We start from the raw sequence: 18,887 nt of genomic DNA on the forward strand, positions 1-18,887 counted from the left end.
CATACGCACTTGACAAAACGAAACACATTGCAATAATATCAGCCTATTTCCAACCAGACAAAGCAGGCATTGATATAATAAATGAAACAGGCGAGCTGATCACTCGGAGTAAACATGATAAACCACTAATTATTGCTGGAGACATAAACTGCAGAATGGATATACAAAACTACAAAGGTAAAAAAAAAAAGACTTTGCATTCTTAAGGGGACCAACAAGAGGTAGTTTTAACATCTAGCAGGCCGAGGTGGACGAGCGGTTCTAGGCACTACAGTCTGGAACCGCGTGACCGCTACGGTCGCAGGTTCGAATCCTGCCTCGGGCATGGATGTGTGTGATGTCCTTAGGTTAGTTAGGTTTAAGTAGTTCTAAGTTCTAGGGGACGATGACCCTAGAAGTTAAGTCCCATAGTGCTCAGAGCCATTTGAGCCATTTAACACGTATCTAGACAGCGAACGACACATTACTTTGAAAAGATATCTCTTTGGAAATACGTATCCAGGGAGAATGGCGAAAAGCACAAGTAAAGGAGGAACAAGCACTTTCGAGCACAACATACTTCCGGAAAATGGAAACAAAATCACACGATATAAAAGAAGTTGAAATGCTAATAAATAACGCGCGACTGGAGGAAGCAACAGAAGCGTTAGGAGAACTTATAAGACAAGACACCGATCCCAGGTTCGACGTGGAGTGTTACGGGATAAGAAAAGAGCTACTAGAAAGCCTACGCCAACTAAAACGGTCGCAGAGAACACTACTCCTCAGGACTTACGCAAAAAACGATATATGTGTAAGAAAACTCTTAAAGGAAAGAAAAGAACATTCTGAGAAAGGGAAGGAAAGAAACTAGTGGAGGAAGCCACAGGGGACCCATATATTCCACTACGCCCCAGAAAACGAGCCGAAACGCTTTAAATCAGTGTGAAAGAATGGGAGACGCAGTTCGACAACATTCCGAACAAGGAAAGATTAAAAGGCAGACCGGATGGTAGATAGGAACCGGTTCCGTTGGCCACCGAAGAGGTCAAAGATACCGTTAGCAGAACCATGACCAAAAAAGCTGCAGGCCCTGACAGACTGTTTAGTGAAATTGTAAAAACACAGCCAAAATACTAACGCCCATGTGGACAGAGCTCTACAATAAGTGCAGAGAACAGCCTCCGTTCCAGAACAGTGGAGACAATCAATAATAAAAGCTCTATATGATGGGAAAGGTGATTCCCCCCCCCCCCCCCCCCAAGAACCCTAGCAAATATAGAGTGTTAACACTAGAAAACTTACCTTTCAAAATATTCGCAAAAATAATAACGGAGCGATTAAAGCCAACAATTCACGAACACTTCCCCGAAAGTCAAATGGGAATCAGGAAAGAAAGATCAACTCTGACTCTGACCTCAACAGAGCTCCTGCTAAAGAGCATACGGGAAGCCCTTGAAGGTAGAGAAAAGTTTTATGTAGTATTTAACGACATCAAAAAAGCCTTTGACTTTATAAATAGAAGTTAGTAACAAAAAACAAAAACTAGTGGAAACCCCAAGTGAAAAGAACATATGAACACAAATCATAATCGCAGTACTGCGACAGAATGAAATAACGGTGTCGTTCGTCCTCTCCCTATCACAGCCGATATTCCAATCAAATGGGGAACTTCAGGGAGACTCATCGAGTACTCTGTTATTATCTTTGAAGCGGAAGTAGTAAGAATATCCCAAGGGAGAGTGTAGTCTCATACACACATGCACACATGCACACATGCAGATGATATTGTAACAGGCTCAACGGAAATTACAAAGCAACAAGAAACGATAAATGATTTGGAAGATTGGTGTGGCAAACACGGCTTCGAAATAAATGTTGTTGAAACCGAAATTTTGGTGCTCAGAAATGGAGGAAGAGCACCCGCATCGGCTGAGATCCTCATACAGGAAAGAAAAGAAAACTGAAAATCGGAGCAGACTTCAAGTACCTAGGGTTCATGACAGAAAGAAGTGCAAAATGTTTCACAAAACATGTAACAGGGAAAGCAATTTAACGAATATTGGCTATCCAAGAAACAGAACACAGTAGATACCTCAGCGTAGAGACCGCAATGGCACTATTCAGAGTCAAAATCTCGCCAGTACTAACGTACGGCTTAGAAATCATCGGACTACATCTCACAGTGAAGAATCTAGCGAGACTAGGACGAGTAAAGGCGACCTATATCAAGAGCGCGATTGGGGTGTCCACAAGTACGATTCAGACTAATATATCTGCTGGCGAGGAAATCCTTCCTCATTGAAGACCTAGGAACGAACCTGATGCTACCCAAAACCAGCACTTCGGAAAGTCTACTAAAAACGTATGAAGAGAAAAAGGGTAGACATGCCTCCAGAATTCTGTAGCACAGGCACCATCGCTGATCGAACACGGACAAAGGACAACTTCTAAATGAGACACGTGATCACCAGAATGGCAGTCCATGATTTCCACCGCTGTATTTGCAATACCACAAACCAAATGCAGTGTACGAGAGTGAACTGTGTCATCAAATATGCAAACGTTACCACATAGAACGCTGTACCAAAAGGACACGATCAATAAGCAGTAAGAAAATGGTTCAAATGGCTCTGAGCACTATAGGTTGGCTGTATTGGTTGCTGTGATATCACTTCCTGTTTATGATACAATGCATGGTATCGTCCACGTTTTTTAAGGCGCATCATACCTTTCATTGTGTGTATTTGGACTTGTTGCTCATTAATATGACTCCACCAAAAGGAATATTTAAGAAGAGAAGTAGTAAGGGAAATAAATTCTACAGAACACGTCCTGTTGGAAGTTTACGTCCAGTGAATGAGATTTGGACAAGAACACTGAACAAAGTCCTTCACCACCAAGTGCTTCCAAGAATGCAATCTATAAAATTTCTAATTTAGTGTATTATTCTAATTGTACTTTGAACTTGTGTGGCTAATTGACTGTAACAAACGTATTATTGATATTATTATTACACTACTGGCCACTAAAATTACTACACCACGGAGGTGACGTGTTACCGACGCGAAATGTAACCGACAGGAAGAAGATGCTGTGTTGTGCAAATGATTAGCTTTTCAGAGCATTCACACAAGGTTGGCGCCGGTGGCGACACCTACAACGTGCTGACATGAGGAAAGTTTCCAACCGATTTCTCACACACAAAAAGCAGTTGACTGGCGTTGCCTGGTGAAACGTTGTTGTGATGCCTCGTGTAAGGAGGAGAAATGCGTACCATCACGTTTCCGACTTTGATGAAGGTCGGGTTGTAGCCTATCGCGATTGCGGTTTATCGTATCGCGACATTGCTGCTCGCGTTGGTCGAGATCCAATGACTGTTAGCAGAATATGGAATCGGTGGGTTCAGGAGGGTAATACGAAACGCCGTGCTGGATCCCAACGGCCTCGTATCTCTAGCAGTCGAGATGACAGGCATCTTATCCGCATGGCTGTAACGGATCGTGCAGACACGTCTCGATCCCTGAGTCAACAGATGGGGACGTTTGCAAGACAACAACCATCTGCACGAACAGTTCGACGACGTTTGCAGCAGCATGGACTATCAGCTTGGTGACCGTGGCTTCGGTTACCGTTGGCGCTGCATCACAGACAGGAGCGCCTGCGATGGTGTACTCAACGACGAACCTGGGTGCACGAATGGCAAAACGTCATTTTTTCGGATGAATCCAGGTTCTGTTTACAGCATCATGATGGTCGCATCCGTGTTTGGCGACATAGCGGTGAACGCACATTGGAAGCGTGTATTTGTCATCGCCATACTGGCGCATCACCCGGCGTGATGGTATGGGGTGCCATTGGTTACACGTCTCGGTCACCTCTTGTTCGCATTGACGGCACTTTGAACAGTGGACGTTACATTTCAGATGTGTTACGAACCGTGGCTCTACCCTTCATTCGATCCCTGCGAAACCCTACATTTCAGCAAGGTAATGCACGACCGCATGTTGCAGGTCCTGTACGGGCCTTTCTGGATACAGAAAATGTTCGACTGCTGCCCTGGCCAGCACATTCTCCAGATCTCTCACCAATTGAAAACGTCTGGTCAATGGTGGCCGAGCAATTGGCTCGTCACAATACGCCAGTCACTACTCTTGATGAACTGTGGTATCATGTTGAAGCTGCATGGGCAGCTGTACCTGTACACGCCATCCAAGCTCTGTTTGACTCAATGCCCAGGCGTATCAAGGCCGTTATTACGGCCAGAGGTGGTTGTTTTGGGTACTGATTTCTCAGAATCTATGCACCCAAATTGCGTGAAAATGTAATGACATGTCAGTTCTAGTATAATATATTTGTCCAATGAATATCCGTTTATCATCTGCATTTCTTCTTGGTGTAGGAATTTTAATGGCCAGTAGTGTAATTATTGTTATTATTATAAATGTATTCTATCCGACTGGCTCCGTATCATAGAGCGACATCACGTACACGTCACGTGCACTGAGGGTGCAGATAAGTAACTCCAGTGAGGTGGACAGGTGCGCACCTTGAGTGCGGGCAGGTCCCAGAATGGGGCGTCGACGGCGCCGGCCAGCGAGTTGTTGCGCAGGCGCAGCTCTCGCAGCGCGGGCAGGGCGCGCAGCGCGCCGCGGTGCAGCCGGCGCAGCCCGTTGCGTTCGAGGTGCAGCTGCTCGAGCGCGCCGTGTCCGTGCAGCGCGCCGCCCTCCAGCTCCGACACGCGGTTGCCGCTCGCGTCCAGGAAGCGCAGCCGCGGCAGCTGCGACAGCGCCGACCGCAGCTCACTCGCCGACGACAGCTGGTTGCCCTCCAGGTACAGCTCCTCCACGCCCGCCTTCCCCGAGCCCTACTCGAAAAACGAATCCCTGCATCACCCGAAAGTGTCGAAATACATTCTAACATATCCAAATCAGTAAAATGTCGTCTGTTTCTCCTCTGTGTCCCTCAGAAGGTAAGAAGTCGTATGTAAAAGTTACCAAAATTTTCTTCATTCTCTTCCAGACCTTATCCTGTTTCTCCATAGGGTTGGTATGTCGATTCAGATTTGTCTATGTGTGCGGTAGTGAGCTGTAAGATGCTCTTCCCGACGCCACCACTTTCCACTGAGACAAATCGTATGTACCCCATCTGTCTGCATCTAGTGTTACCTCAGGCACAAGTATGAGAAAATTTTCTAAATGTTTACTAATCATGTAACTTAGGCGGCACTCGGGTATCAGTCAGTATTTACCTAGTCGGATATGGGAACCCACCAAAAAACCACCTCCAGGCTGGTCGCCACATTGACTCTGGTATCGAGCCACGCGAAAGTCGAATGCCTGCCGGAACAAACGGATCTCGTTGACTGACGGAGGATAGTGTCGCCGCAGCACTGCACTCGCCTAGTGAGTGCGCCACTGCCGTGCCACGTGAATACACCGGCCAATAACGTCACTTGCAGTCAGTATAAAGACACCACACATCCACCCCTCACTCTCTTCGCAACCCCAGCGAACACCTTATCCTCAGTGTCTTCTTCCCCTCCCTCACCATTACCTGTGCCACCATCTATGTCCTCTCCACTGCTCCTCTTCCCTACGACTTCATCTCCCACATTGAACGAACCTTCTCCACCTATGTCATTGCCGCTGACATCAACATCCGTTGCCACTCTCCTGCTGCCCTTTGGCGGTGGCATCAATTCCTCCCCACGATCCGAGGTGACCACATCCCCTCCCCCACCACACACATCCCAAAAGGGACACCACCCCCGATGTCGTCATTGCCTCCGCCGACCTCCTCGGGCGTATCACTGTCGACATCCTTTACACCACAGGTAGCAACCACCTCCCCGTCCTTCTCACCATAACATCTGCTCCCCACACCCCTCCGGCTCCCCATCCTGCCCCCCTCCCAAGGTAGTCCACAACTACCATCGTGCTAACTAGGTTGCCTACCAGGAATCCATTGCTACCCAGTTCGAAAGCCACCCTCTTACCTATCACCATCCTGATGACATCATTCATGCCTTGCCCTTCAGCAGACCATTACTGACGCCATGGAGGCCCATGTTCCTGCCAAAATCATCCACCCCCACTGTCCTACTCTCCCTCTGTGGGCTGTCCTCCTCCACATATCCTGCCACCTCTGTCGCTCCTTCCTGTGCACTCATGACAGGGATACACTCCAACTCCACTGGCAAATACAGCGACATGCCTGGAACCTTATTACAGCAAATAAACACCAGGACCTGCGCCAGACTGTACACGACTCACTGTCACCCTCCCTATCAACTCCTGGTACTGGACGCCTTCCATCGCCTTTCTGGTTCCCATTCTGCACCCCATTACCCCCTTCTCCATAACAACCACCCCCTTCCCAACAACCTCAGTAAGGCCAACAACTTTGCTTCCCACCTTTCCGAGGTCTTCTCCATCCCTGATGATCCCCACTTTGATTATTCTCTTTTCCCCACCGTCATGGAACGTGCTAATACCTTAGTCACTCCACTTGCTCCTAGTCTCTAGTACTTGGGGCAGTTGCCCCCCTCTGACAGAGAGTGTCCCTCTCCTTCCTGACTGTCCTTGCCAATCTATACATCATTCTCTCTACTGGCTTCTACCCTGACCCGTGGAAGACTTCCCACATCCTCTTACTCCTCAAACCCAACAAACTCCCATCAGTTGTCTCTTCCCATCATCCCATCTGCCTCACCTCCATCTTCAGTAAGGTCCTCTGCCATCGTATCCATTGCCACCTCAATCAATACCACCTCATCCACCTTATCCAGTGTGGCTACCAACCCTCCTTCTCTGCTGAAGACCAACTCCTTAACCATGTCCACCCTCTTTCCTTCCAACTTTACTCCCATCGCTTCACCATCTTTGTTTCCCTCAATCTCCAAAATGCCTATCACCGCGTGTGGCATCCCTGTCTCCTCTTTAAACTATAAACCTACTCCCTGCCTATCAGTTTTGTCCGTTTGGCCGCTTCCTTCCTCTCACACCATTCTTCCTATGTCAGTCTCCACGTCACCAACTCCTGCCTCTTTTATCCCACTGCTGGCGTCCCCCAGGGCTCTGTCCTCTCCCCCCTTCCTCCATCTCCTGTACACTGCAGATATGCCCAAGCCACCCCACCTTCCACCTCCTCCAATATGCTGATGACACCACTTTCTGGCTCTCTATCCTACTCTTCAACGGTCGCAGTGCACCCTCCAAACCCACCTTGATCAGTTCACCACTTGGTGTAACCAATGGCTCCTTCATATCAATCCCTCCAATACCCAGGCAATCATCATAGGTCACACCCCCTGCTCCTTCCGTCTCCATGATTTCTACCTCGCCATTTACGGTCGTCCCATCCAGCTCACTCCCCTACCCTTATATACTCGACTGTCACCTCACCTCTACCCCTCATCTTCTTACCGTCCAGCAGAAAGCCTATTCCTGCCTCCAACTCCTGAAACTCCTGTCTGGCTGGACATGGGGATTGCATCCTTGCACCATCCTCCACACCTACAAATCCCTCAACCGCCCTATCCTCTGTTAAACCAGCGTTGCCTGGAACTCTGCCCCCTCCCCCCCACTTTTATAAGGCTCTCCAAATCCTGAAACACCATGCACTCCACCTTGCCTTCCGTATCCACCTTCCTTCCCCGACATGATTCCTGTATGACCTCATCTCCATCCTCCAGCTCTTCCTTTTTCTCCAACATTTCTGCATCCTTTACACTGTCCATATGCTTGATTGCCACCCACCACCTGGTTTCCTCCATCCTCTCCACCCTCTGCCCATTGCCGCACCACTATCACTGTATCTCTCCCTCTCTCCACCTCCACACTTTCCATCTCCTTCAAGCCGGCCGGTGTGGCCAAGCGGTTCTAGGCGCTTCAGGCTGGAACCGCACGACCGCTATGGTCGCAGGTTCGAATCCTGCCTCGGGCATGGATGTGTGTGATGTTCTTAGGTTAGTTAGGTTTAAGTAGTTCTAAGTTCTAGGGGACTGATGACCTCAGCAGTTAAGTCCTATAGTGCTCAGAGCCATTTGAACCATCTCCTTCATCAGGGCAATTTCCAGCACCTCCCCCTCCCAGATGTTGAACTTTGCTGTGACATCTACCCTTCCTACCAACTATAGCCTAGCCTTGTTCCCCCCCTCCCCAGGGCCCCCTTTTTTCCTCTCACCTCATTGTCCCAGAGCGGATTTCCCTCCTTCCCCCTGAGCCCTTGACCCCTTCCTCGGCTGTTTTCTCTCCTGTACCTTTCCTCCCCAGCCCTCCTTCGTCGCGCCCCCACCTCATCCCCCTTTCTGTCCCCTCCTTCCCACCTCCTTTTGCCTTCTCCCTTATCCTCCTCCCCTGGCAGATCCTCCCAGGTTTTTACTCATTATGAAGTGTGCTGTGTTTGTGTTGTGTTCGGTGCCGTTATACAGTGTCATCAACCGATGTGGTTTTAATTGTGTGCTCGACCTGTATATAGTCCACGATTGTTCGTGTGCGTTGTGTCGAAAGTTGGAGCACTTCGTTGTAGCCTGAACTGTTATTGCCTTGCTTTTGTTGTGTCGGGTCCACCACTCTTCTGCCTGTTGCTCGACTCTGGAATGGGTTTGAGTACCGACTGCAGGAGGTCTCTCAGCCTTACGTTGTCATCGTTTCTCGGCTGTTCTCTGACATGTGCACCGGTATCCGGCGACTCGCGGATATAGCACTGACCCTCGTCGTTAATTCACCGGAAGAATACTATCTGGGTTCTGTGGACCCCCCCTCCCCCCCGCATGTCATGAAAATGGGTGCTTTAACACACTTACCTAAAAGTGCCTTAAATATATTAATAATTAATTAAAGTTATTATGTCTTACCTAAGCCTTATTCTGCACCATCACCTTCAAGTTTGTCATCTTGGAAGCGGGTAGAGTGGTAGCAATGTTCCTTCCACTTTTTAAATGTGTCCTGGAAGTGTTTCTTTGTTAGCATGTTTAGTATTCTCTGCAATTCCACTTTAATCTCCTCCTCAATATAAAATCTTTGCCCCTTCAGCTTGATTTTTATCTCGCGCTTTTAGTACATACTTCCTGTATAATGCAGTTGTATGCGGCCAAGCACTACCTTGGTGGAGTACCCTGTAGTTTGTAATCCACTTCTTCGGACATTTTCTCCTCATCTCCTCCCTCAAATGTAGTAGAAAATATAACAACTCATTACTGACCGTATGACCACGAGAGTCAAATGATCAATCCTGACACTTTAAAAAAAAACATTAAAAAGCATTTTAACGTTATTTTTCATTTGGTCTTTATTTTTATGTTAAGTGATTCTTCTGTCTCTTATTTGTAAAACAACTTCATAATTATAAATGGAAACACATATTTTATTTCCTTAACCAATTTTCGACTTGGAAAGTACAACAGTCGTGAACAACCACACGGGAATGGCCGGAGAAGTATTTACAATAATCACTTTGCTGATTTGGAGACAAGTGCTGGCATGTCTGGTAACTTTTGATGTTGTTGTTGTTGTTGTGGTCTTCAGTCCTGAGACTGGTTTGATGCAGCTCTCCATGCTACTCTATCCTGTGCAAGCTGCTTCATCTCCCAGTACCTACTGCAACCTACATCCTTCTGAATCTGCTTAGTGTATTCATCTCTTGGTCTCCCTCTACGATTTTTACCCTCCATGCTGCCCTCCAATGCTAAATTTGTGATCCCTTGATGCCTCAGAACATGTCCTACCAACCGATCCCTTCTTCTAGTCAAGTTGTGCCACAAACTTCTCTTCTCCCCAATCCTATTCAATACCTCCTCATTAGTTATGTGATCTACCCACCTTATCTTCAGCATTCTTCTGTAGCACCACATTTCGAAAGCTTCTATTCTCTTCTATCTCTTTTGATATGCAGGAGAAATCAGACGTGCCAGCACTTGTCTGCAAATCTGCGAGGTGATTATTGTAAATACGAGGGTTGTTTTTTAAGTAAGGGCCGTTTTTATTTTTAAAAAAAGATACAAATACCTTTGTAAAAAAACTTTTGTTTTCTGATTCTACACACTTTTACCTATTTTTCTACATAGTTGCCTTGTTTATTTAAGCACTTATCATACCATACAACTAAGTTTTTAATTCCCTCTTCAAAGAATTCAGCCGCCTGCTCCGACAGCCAGGAGTTCACGGCCGCTTTCACTTCATCGTCGTCATTGAAGCGCTGCCCGCCAAGATGGTGTTTCAGGTACCGGAAAAGGTGAAAATCGCTAGGAGCGAGGTTGGGGCTGTATGGTGCGTGTTCCAAAACTTCCCAGCCAAAAGAATCAATCAAATCCCGAGTCTTTTGAGAGGTGTGAGGCCTAGCGTTATCGTGCAGGAGCAAAACTCCTTTTGTCAGCATGCCGCGCCTTTTGTTTTGAATTGCTCTGCGGAGCTTCTTTAGAGTTGCACAGTAGGCATCTGAGTTGATTGTCGTTCCTCGTGGCATAAAGTCCACTAGCAAAACACCGCGCCGGTCCCAGAACACAGTTGCCATAATCTTGCACTTTGACAGCGTCTGTTTGGCTTTGACCTTGACGGGTGAGGTTGTGTGTCGCCATTCCATCGATTGTCGCTTGCTTTCGGGAGTGATATGGGATACCCATGTTTCATCTCCAGTGACAATTTGACTCAACATGTCATCCCCTTCTTCCTTGTAAAAGTCCAATGAAGTGGCAAATCTCTTCCCTTTGTGGTCCTCTGTGAGGAGTCTGGGTACCCACCGAGAACACAGTTTCTTAAAGTTTAGGTTTTCAGACACAATTTTGTACAAAATCGATCTTGAAACTTGTGGAAATTCCAAAGAAAGAGTGGAAATTGTGAATCTTCTGTCCTCACGAATCTTTGTTTCGACTGCAGCCACCAAATCATCAGTGATCACAGAGGGCTGGCCTGAGCGTTCTTCGTCATGGATGTTTTGACGGCCATTTTTAAACTCTCTAACCCATTGACGCACTTTACCTTCACTCATTGCATTCAGGCCATAAACTTCTGTTAACTGACGATGAATTTCTGCAGCTGATAGGCTTCTCGCGGTCAAAAAACGTATCACTGACCGTATCTCACACGCGGTGGGCGATTCAATAATCGTAAACATTATAAAGTAGCACAGCGATGCGTACACGTCAGCTACAGAGCTGCAACTTGCATCAGTGTGAACGGGAAGGATGCCGGCAAGTGGCGCGGTGGCTTGTTGCGGCGTCCGTGCGAACTATGGGACTATACGCGCGAACGGCCCTTACTTAAAAAACAACCGTCGCACTTCTCCGGCCATTCCCACGTGACGGATTTCCGAGAGCATCGCGGAATTATTCGAAGTGTACTCGTCTCATTTCGTGCGTCAGCACAAGGAAGGATTAATTGCCGTAATTTGGTATAAATAATACTAACAACTGTCGCCTGTACGGCGTTATTGAGGGCGGAACTGACTGTTGTTACTTCTTCCTTGCCGGAGCGTGGAAAGCTTTCTTAAATGCCTTACTCATTATTTCTTAACCTAGAAGACCGTTGGGTTATGAGTTCACACGAGAGGAACCCAACAGCCCTGATACAGCTGTGTCACAGGAAACCTCAACCCGACCATCAGAGGCTCATCGGTTAAGGTAAGAGCAGTCTGCAACGCACCCGGCGAGTGATCCTGACAGGCAATTCCGGGTACGGAATTGTACTCGGCGGGACTCAGAAGGAGCGTTGATGTTTCTTCTCGTTGTTCATACGTGTCAATTCGAGCTTCTGGTTTCGCCTCTCGGTTTCTCCCACGTTAACACGGGCGGCTGTTGTTGCAGTTCGCTGCATGATTATGGCTTTAAGAAGGGAGCAGAAGGGCCCGCCTAACGTTTTGGAGGTCTCAGTGAATAAAAAAATAATTAGAGACATTAGGAACTGTTTATTCAGGCATTTTTGTAATAAAATTTGCAAATGAAGTTAAAACAAATTAATATATTTCGTTCGTTATATCAATAAACTAAATTACTATGTTCAAGTGCGTGCTGCCCCGTGCACGGAACAAAACGGACTACGTTATTTTCTTTTACTTTCTTCGATGACGCATCCTTACAAGTAAACCGGGTTTCCACGTTCTTAATATCTACGTCAGCAGACGAGTTATAAGCCCACTGCTTGCACTTCTTCCTGAAATTTAAGTCAGGATGAGGAGCCAGAAATCCAAGGACCCAGTTTCTGCAGCCAGTTTCGTTTCATTGTGGAATGGGTGCAGCCACCCGTTTCGTTGTTCGAGTTGATACGCTAATCGGCGCAGTTCTTTCTTTGTCATACCAAGACGTCGCTTTTGTAGATCCTTAAGATATTTGACAAGTTCTAGCTCTTGCTCCTTATTGAAAACACACCGATTTTCTGCATGTTTTGTCAGCTGTTGAAAGGGGAGTGTCTTTTGTGTTTTTACGTATCGTTTTAAAGTAGCCAAAGGCATGACAAATTGTTTCCATGCTTTTTCATGGTTCATCGTTTTATTAATTACCGATTCAGCAGCTTGTTCCATGTTTTCCGTGGACCAGTTTTGTCTCTTCTTTTTCCGTACATAATGACGTACCATCTGCAAACGAGAAACGCAAACCATGCAGACGTGTTCAAATTATTAGACTAAAGACATTTTTTCCAAAACTTTACATTTGTTACATATTTACATTCACATACAGATTATATTTGTACATTCAATAATTTGTATGCATGCCTTTGTTCTTAATCAACATTTTTATCCTCTTTGGCATAGTTTTTATTAATTTTTCACATGACATTTTAATATTATTGTCATGGTACCAGCTTTCCTCTTGTTTCTACATGAGATCATGGTTATTTTAAACTTCCTTAGCCTCTGGTTCACAATAGCTCATAAATTTTCAATTGGGTTCATATTAGGCCCTTTCCTTGGCCAGGGCAATACTTTCAGTTGCTTTTCTTCCAAGTACTTGGAAACACTTTTGGTTTTCTGGCAAGGTGCTCCATCATGCATTAAAGTGGCATATTTATTAGGAAACCACTCATTTATTTGGGTGAAAAGTTCCTTTTCAAGGATTTCTTTATATTGTTCTTGCTTGATTGTCCGTTCAACAATGTGTAATCTGTGAGGATCTTTCAAGGACATCACACTCCAGACCATAACGGAAGTTGGATGGTTCACACATTGCTACACACACTCAGCTTTGAACAGTTCTCCAGGTCTGCGACGAACATACTGGCTGCTTTCTTCCATCACAGTGAAAACAGATTCATCACCGAAGCATACCTAAAGCATGTGCACAAACTTGGAAGTTAGAAAAGTTGGGAAGAGTAGCTTAGGAGACCTCAACAGTCCCAAAATTCAAATGTACGTTTCTTCAGTATCAATAAAACATCACAATTTCAAGCCAAAACTCCTAACTTTAGAGATCAGACCCATTTAATTTAACATATCATTGCACATACCTTAGCCCAGTCTTCACTTGTTCACTCCTGAAGTTGTTTAGCCCACTGCAATCTTTTGGGTTTCATGGTAGGTGTGATTTTCTGTTTTTTTCTTGGTCGGCATACCTTTAAACCACATTCAAGCAATCTCTTCCTCACTGTCACTGGTGATACTTCAACACAGAAACATTTCAGGCGACGGCTCATGCATGTAGAAGTAAGTTTACGGTTCGTTGTCACCATGTTTGTAAGTCTTCTCATTGTTCTAGGACTGATTTTTCTTTTACATTCACGTTTTCCTTTCCTGTTTGGCTTGTATTCACTACCTTTCTGCATTGAAAGTTTGATTCTGCTGACAGTTTCCTGTGATATTCTCATTCTGTCAGCAATTTTTTGCTGTGTATAACGATTTTCATCAAGAAGCGCTACCACAGCCGAAACTTTCCGAGGTGAAACGTCTTTTGTCTTCTCCATAACCTCACTTTCTTTGGAAACTCCACGACTTGTTCCTACAGCTAAAACCATGCAAGTTCACAAGCTATATAATGTGTTGTTAAAGTAGCAAGAAGTTAGGTCTACTGAAATAAATAACAAGCTGAAGTACGCCACAGAAACATAAAACATTACTGTGAACACAGTTTCAAAGCATGTACACAGACTACTAACACCAACTCAATTTGGAGGGAAAATTACAAATATTACCAAATGATAAAAATTCAGTGATCTGTGAGTTGCTTGGTAGGGACATTACTTGTCATCAGTCAAGCCATTAAAACAAACCAATTATTACACTTTTCTCTTTTATTTTTACACCAGAAAACTTAAGAGTATCAAAAATAATCATTTACTGTAATAATTTGAACACGTCTGTAATTCTTCAAATAAAGAATAAAAGGCGATAGGGGCTGGAACGGACTATATGATTGGAACATTCAGCCCCAAACGTGTATCATTGAGAAAATATTCAGTAACCACCATAAACAATTTTTTTCAACTGTATTGTATACAAAGATATTTAAGAACGTGCTGATTTAGGTGGACTAAACGTTGATTGTGAAGAAAAGAATATGACAGACTTACCTTGTTAAAAATGATCAGGGCAGTTATAATAGAACAGCGAATTCGCTCACTCTTATAGGCAGACTGCACAACTCACGCGCGACGACAGTTGCAATCTTACTAAACCTTAACAGACATTGATTTGTTAAACACTTGTCAGTCTGAGGGCACCCTAGCGCCTCCTAGACGAAATTAGACGACCGAGATTGTTGTGCCCCGGTAGTCAATTCCGCTTCGGTGTCCCCTACGTACTCAAAGCCGTTAAATCAAGTGTCGGAAAAAGCATCGACCAGCCCCAAGGGTAAGAGGACTGCCTTTGCATAAAGCTTGCGCAGACAGAAATAGGAGGTAAAGGGAACTAGTAACGGGCGGTCATACGACCTCATGAAGATTCCATCGTTAGGTCTTCGGATGTCGTGGTCGAAGCCGAAGCTGTAGCAGCGCCCAGCGGGGCACAAGCGTGATGAGTTGGAAATAATTCCGATTTAATGCTTACCATGGCTTCTGAGTACTAATATTTTGTAACACCAAAGGCTGAACTAACATTAACAGGGCCTGGCTGGTCCAAGCTACCCAAGCGGTTACTTGGAGCACCAACCTGAGAGGGACACCAGATGCACCCAACAGAAAAATTTGTATAATAGGCATATCATAATGAATAGTGCTAATTGACATACGTGAAAGTGTACGATATGAGAAGTCAAAACGTTCCAGTAAGCCTGGGTTTGTGAGATAATTGCGAATGTATGGTTACAAGCCGCCACTAACTTACGTATCAAATGTATTTGAAGTGCAAATTTTCCGATTAATCTCTGATCTAACTGGCTCAGATTTCACCCAAGGCCTGCCTTAACGAGAAATACAAAACTACTTTAGCACATTACATACTACAATTTATGTTCCACATGTCATTCTCACGTGACTTTATTAATAGAATGTTTCTATTTGGTATCACACACAAATTTGGGGTTTTTCTTTTCCGGTCATACCATATTTACCAATTTTCAACTCCTTTCAGGGCAATTTTCCTAAAATGTACCTATGTACTGGTGATTTCACAAGTAATGTACTACTTACACAGTTAAACAATGTCTTATGTCTGACACGTCAGTTTAAAATTAGATGATTTTTTGTTTCATTTCCGTCCCAAATGCTTTTCTTCTGGGCAACCTCGGAGTGAGCCAAAAGACTGACGACACTTATTTCGCGTTGCTGGACGTTCCATCACCTTCCGTGATAATAAGAGGCTTTTAATGTTCTTTATTATCACTCTCTTGAAGTGGACTTTCGAGCTCCAAGGAGGTTCGTAAGTCTGTTCCAATGTAGTTTCTTTATCCACTAATTTATGATGTCTGTTTTATTTAATCTTGTTGTACGAGGAAACGAGATATTTGTATCTGTGGCTTGATACTCATTCGGTAACCCCGAGGTACTGAGCGGGTCTAGTATGTTTCTAATTTGGTCAAGTCGTTCGTGTACTGTAGTTGTCCGCTTCTTTATCAAATTTTCTGTTGTTCCCAAGTACTCTCTGTCAGCAGATCCCTTACTGTGACACGACTGGTTACTGTCAGGCTCCATCTGAGACACTTGTTCTGTGCTATTCGTATTTTCTTCCTTTGCGTTTCCCTAGCCAGACACCAAGAGACTTTGCTGTATAATTCTTTTGACTGTACAGTAGCTCGATACAATCGCACTTTGGTGTGGGCTGGAAGCTTCGTACTTACAAATATGAGAAACATTTTTCCCATCCCTGAGGCCTCGTGCCAGGGGTTTTGTACATGATTATGAAATAAAAGTTGTCTCTCGATAGTCATGGCCAAATATTTAACTTTTTGGCTCCATAGGAAGTTCTGTCCTTGTAGATTTAATATTTGGACTAAGTTCGCCGTTGAATTTAAAGTATCAGTCTCAGTTTTCTAGTCGTGTACCTGCATCCTTGCTTAAGTGAAACACCTTGCACATCTGTTGCTGGGTATATCCACTCGTTTCGATTATCCTTTTCAACTGTTCGAATTCATCCTGCGTAGAATCCTTATCTGAGACATTGTTCGAAGCATGCGCTTTAGGTGTCACGACATCTTTGGTTTATGAAATGCGGTGGCAAATGCTGGCTTAATGTCCGACTGTACCATCAATTTCACGAACGATAATGTCCAGAAACTGGCGGCAGACATCGTTTTCTATTTCAATGGGAGTTGAATACTTCTATAAGATAGACTATAAATGCTCCAAAAACCAATGCAATTTACCCTTCTCGTGAGACAATAACACGAATGTGTCTTGGAAGAGATTAGTCTTTAACGTTCCGTCGACAACAAGGTCATTAGGAACGAGCAAAAGTTCGGATTAGGGAAGAATGGGGAAGGAAATCGGCCGTACTCTTTGAAAGGAACCATCCCAGAATTTGCCTGAAGCGATTATCGAAATCAAGGAAAACCTAAATCAGGATGGTCGGACACGGGTTTTGCATTGTGTCACTACGTTCGGTGAATGTGTCATCCACACATCTGCATAAGATCATTGGTTTAAAATTTGGCGAGTCCAATGATTTCTCTTCGACGTCTTCCGTAAATCAGTCTTCCAGATTACAACCCCAATCACAATGATGCTCCAGATGCCTAACATACAATTACCAAGTCACCCAACACTGTAAGAACAAGCCCACATTTCCTCACTGTAAAGTCAATTTTGTCTCCTGAACCAATGTTCAATTCTACAACCTTCACACACGTGTAACACCTGCAACCTAACTTATCCAGTCTACTCTTTTAAATACAAAGCGTTATCCCATCAATCCTGAATTAACAGTACCCATCGGCCCTGCTGATGTATCACTACACTCGCTACCAGAGATATAATTCGATTCGCAGTCACAATTGTGCAAATCATCCGCCCGTTTGACCGCCACAGTATACTCCAACGAATTGGAACGGCATCTCTTCACATAATACATCTTAATGTCACAACCTCATCCTCTCAGAACCAGTCCCACTACACTTGATCCTGTCTAGTTCCCGTTGACTAATTCAAATCTTATCCCATACTGCACAACATACATATTCTACCGCATTTACCCCTCGCCCCTCTCAAAAATCATGGCGCAGTCCTATTTCACAAGGCCAACCCTTGCAGTACGTACTTGGATGAATCACTTCCCCCATCGACACTCTCATACCAGCTCCGAAACCACATCTCACTTCCTTCTCCATCCCACAATTCAATTCGACTGTTACCCGTAAATGGCAATGGAGCCACGGAAAACGACTTCCAGTTGAACTACAGCAGCTCAAATACCAAAACTATCAATATCATTATCATTCCAACTCCATCAGACAACCGTCACCCAGATCGACAACATCCGACTGAATCGATAAAATTCGCACATTTTTGCCATCCTATTGTACTGTAAATCCAGCCTTATCGTAATCATTGGCTGTACGGCTGAAAGGCAGGCACTTAGCTGCTGCCAGCTCTCTCCTTCTTTTGTGAGAGTGAAATAACAGTAAGGAAAAAAATTGTTGTCAGGCTCTTGCCTCACTCCAAAGTTGGCCAGAAGATATTTCGTCGTAATAACAAAGGGAGAGCTCGAATTTGCACGGCTGCACGGAAGAAATTTAAGGATTAATTTTCCAGGGTGCTGATTTATCATTTTCAGACTTCAAAATATAGTAGATTGTTGCGTATGTTCGTAGCGTTTTTGTTTTGCATGTTGATATTCCGGTTGCTATGGGTTTATTTATCGATTGTTATTTTTTATTTGTAGTTCACTGTTGCTATGCGATTTTACATATTGTTATTTTGTCATTTGGAGATAGTGAGTGGAACTGTCGTCGATAGAAAGTGGCGTGCCAAGTGGAGAAATAGGAACATTTTCTCCATATTCTTCTGTTCGAGTTCCGTAGCGAGGCGATAGCAGCCGAGGTATCCGGAAACATTTGCGCCATGCATGGAGATAATGCCACTGGACAGAGCAGGGAAAAAATGGTTTTATTGTTTTAAGGAGAATCGTTTTGACATTAGTGACTCTCCACATTCAGGAAGGCCTTAGGGGTTTGATAAGGATCGTTTAGACCCATTAATCGACAATTATACACGTCAGGGTACTCTAGAACTGATAAATGTGATGAACTGTGATCATTCCACCGTCGTGCGACATTTGCATGCAGTGGGGAAGGTTCAAAAATCGGGTGAATGGTTACAGCATCCTTTAAGCCAAAATCACAAAAATCAGCAAATGGCCACTTGTGCATTTCTACCTGATTGTCATCAATTGGCTTGTGAACAACACTGACCATTACTATCCTGTATCGTTACTGGCGACGAGAAATGGTGTCTTTATGATAACACATGGAAAATAAAGGAATGATTGACCCCAAACAAAGCACCAACTTCCGACAATGACCTGTGTGGATCCACAAGAGATAATAATAT

At 44.7% G+C, this 18,887-nt stretch overlaps 1 protein-coding gene across 1 annotated transcript in view; it reads right to left on the reverse strand.

Annotated features, from left to right (window-relative positions):
• The window catches only part of LOC126234839 (protein artichoke), a 360,491-nt gene that overhangs the window by 105,695 nt on the left and 235,909 nt on the right, over positions 1 to 18,887 (reverse strand). Inside the window, exon 7 of the mRNA XM_049943581.1 lies at positions 4,529 to 4,846. Coding sequence (XP_049799538.1) covers positions 4,529 to 4,846 — 318 coding nt within the window. The remainder of the gene's footprint in view (positions 1 to 4,528; positions 4,847 to 18,887) is intronic.

Source organism: Schistocerca nitens, chromosome 2 (assembly GCF_023898315.1).
Source record: "Schistocerca nitens isolate TAMUIC-IGC-003100 chromosome 2, iqSchNite1.1, whole genome shotgun sequence".
Taxonomy (NCBI): domain Eukaryota; kingdom Metazoa; phylum Arthropoda; class Insecta; order Orthoptera; family Acrididae; genus Schistocerca; species Schistocerca nitens.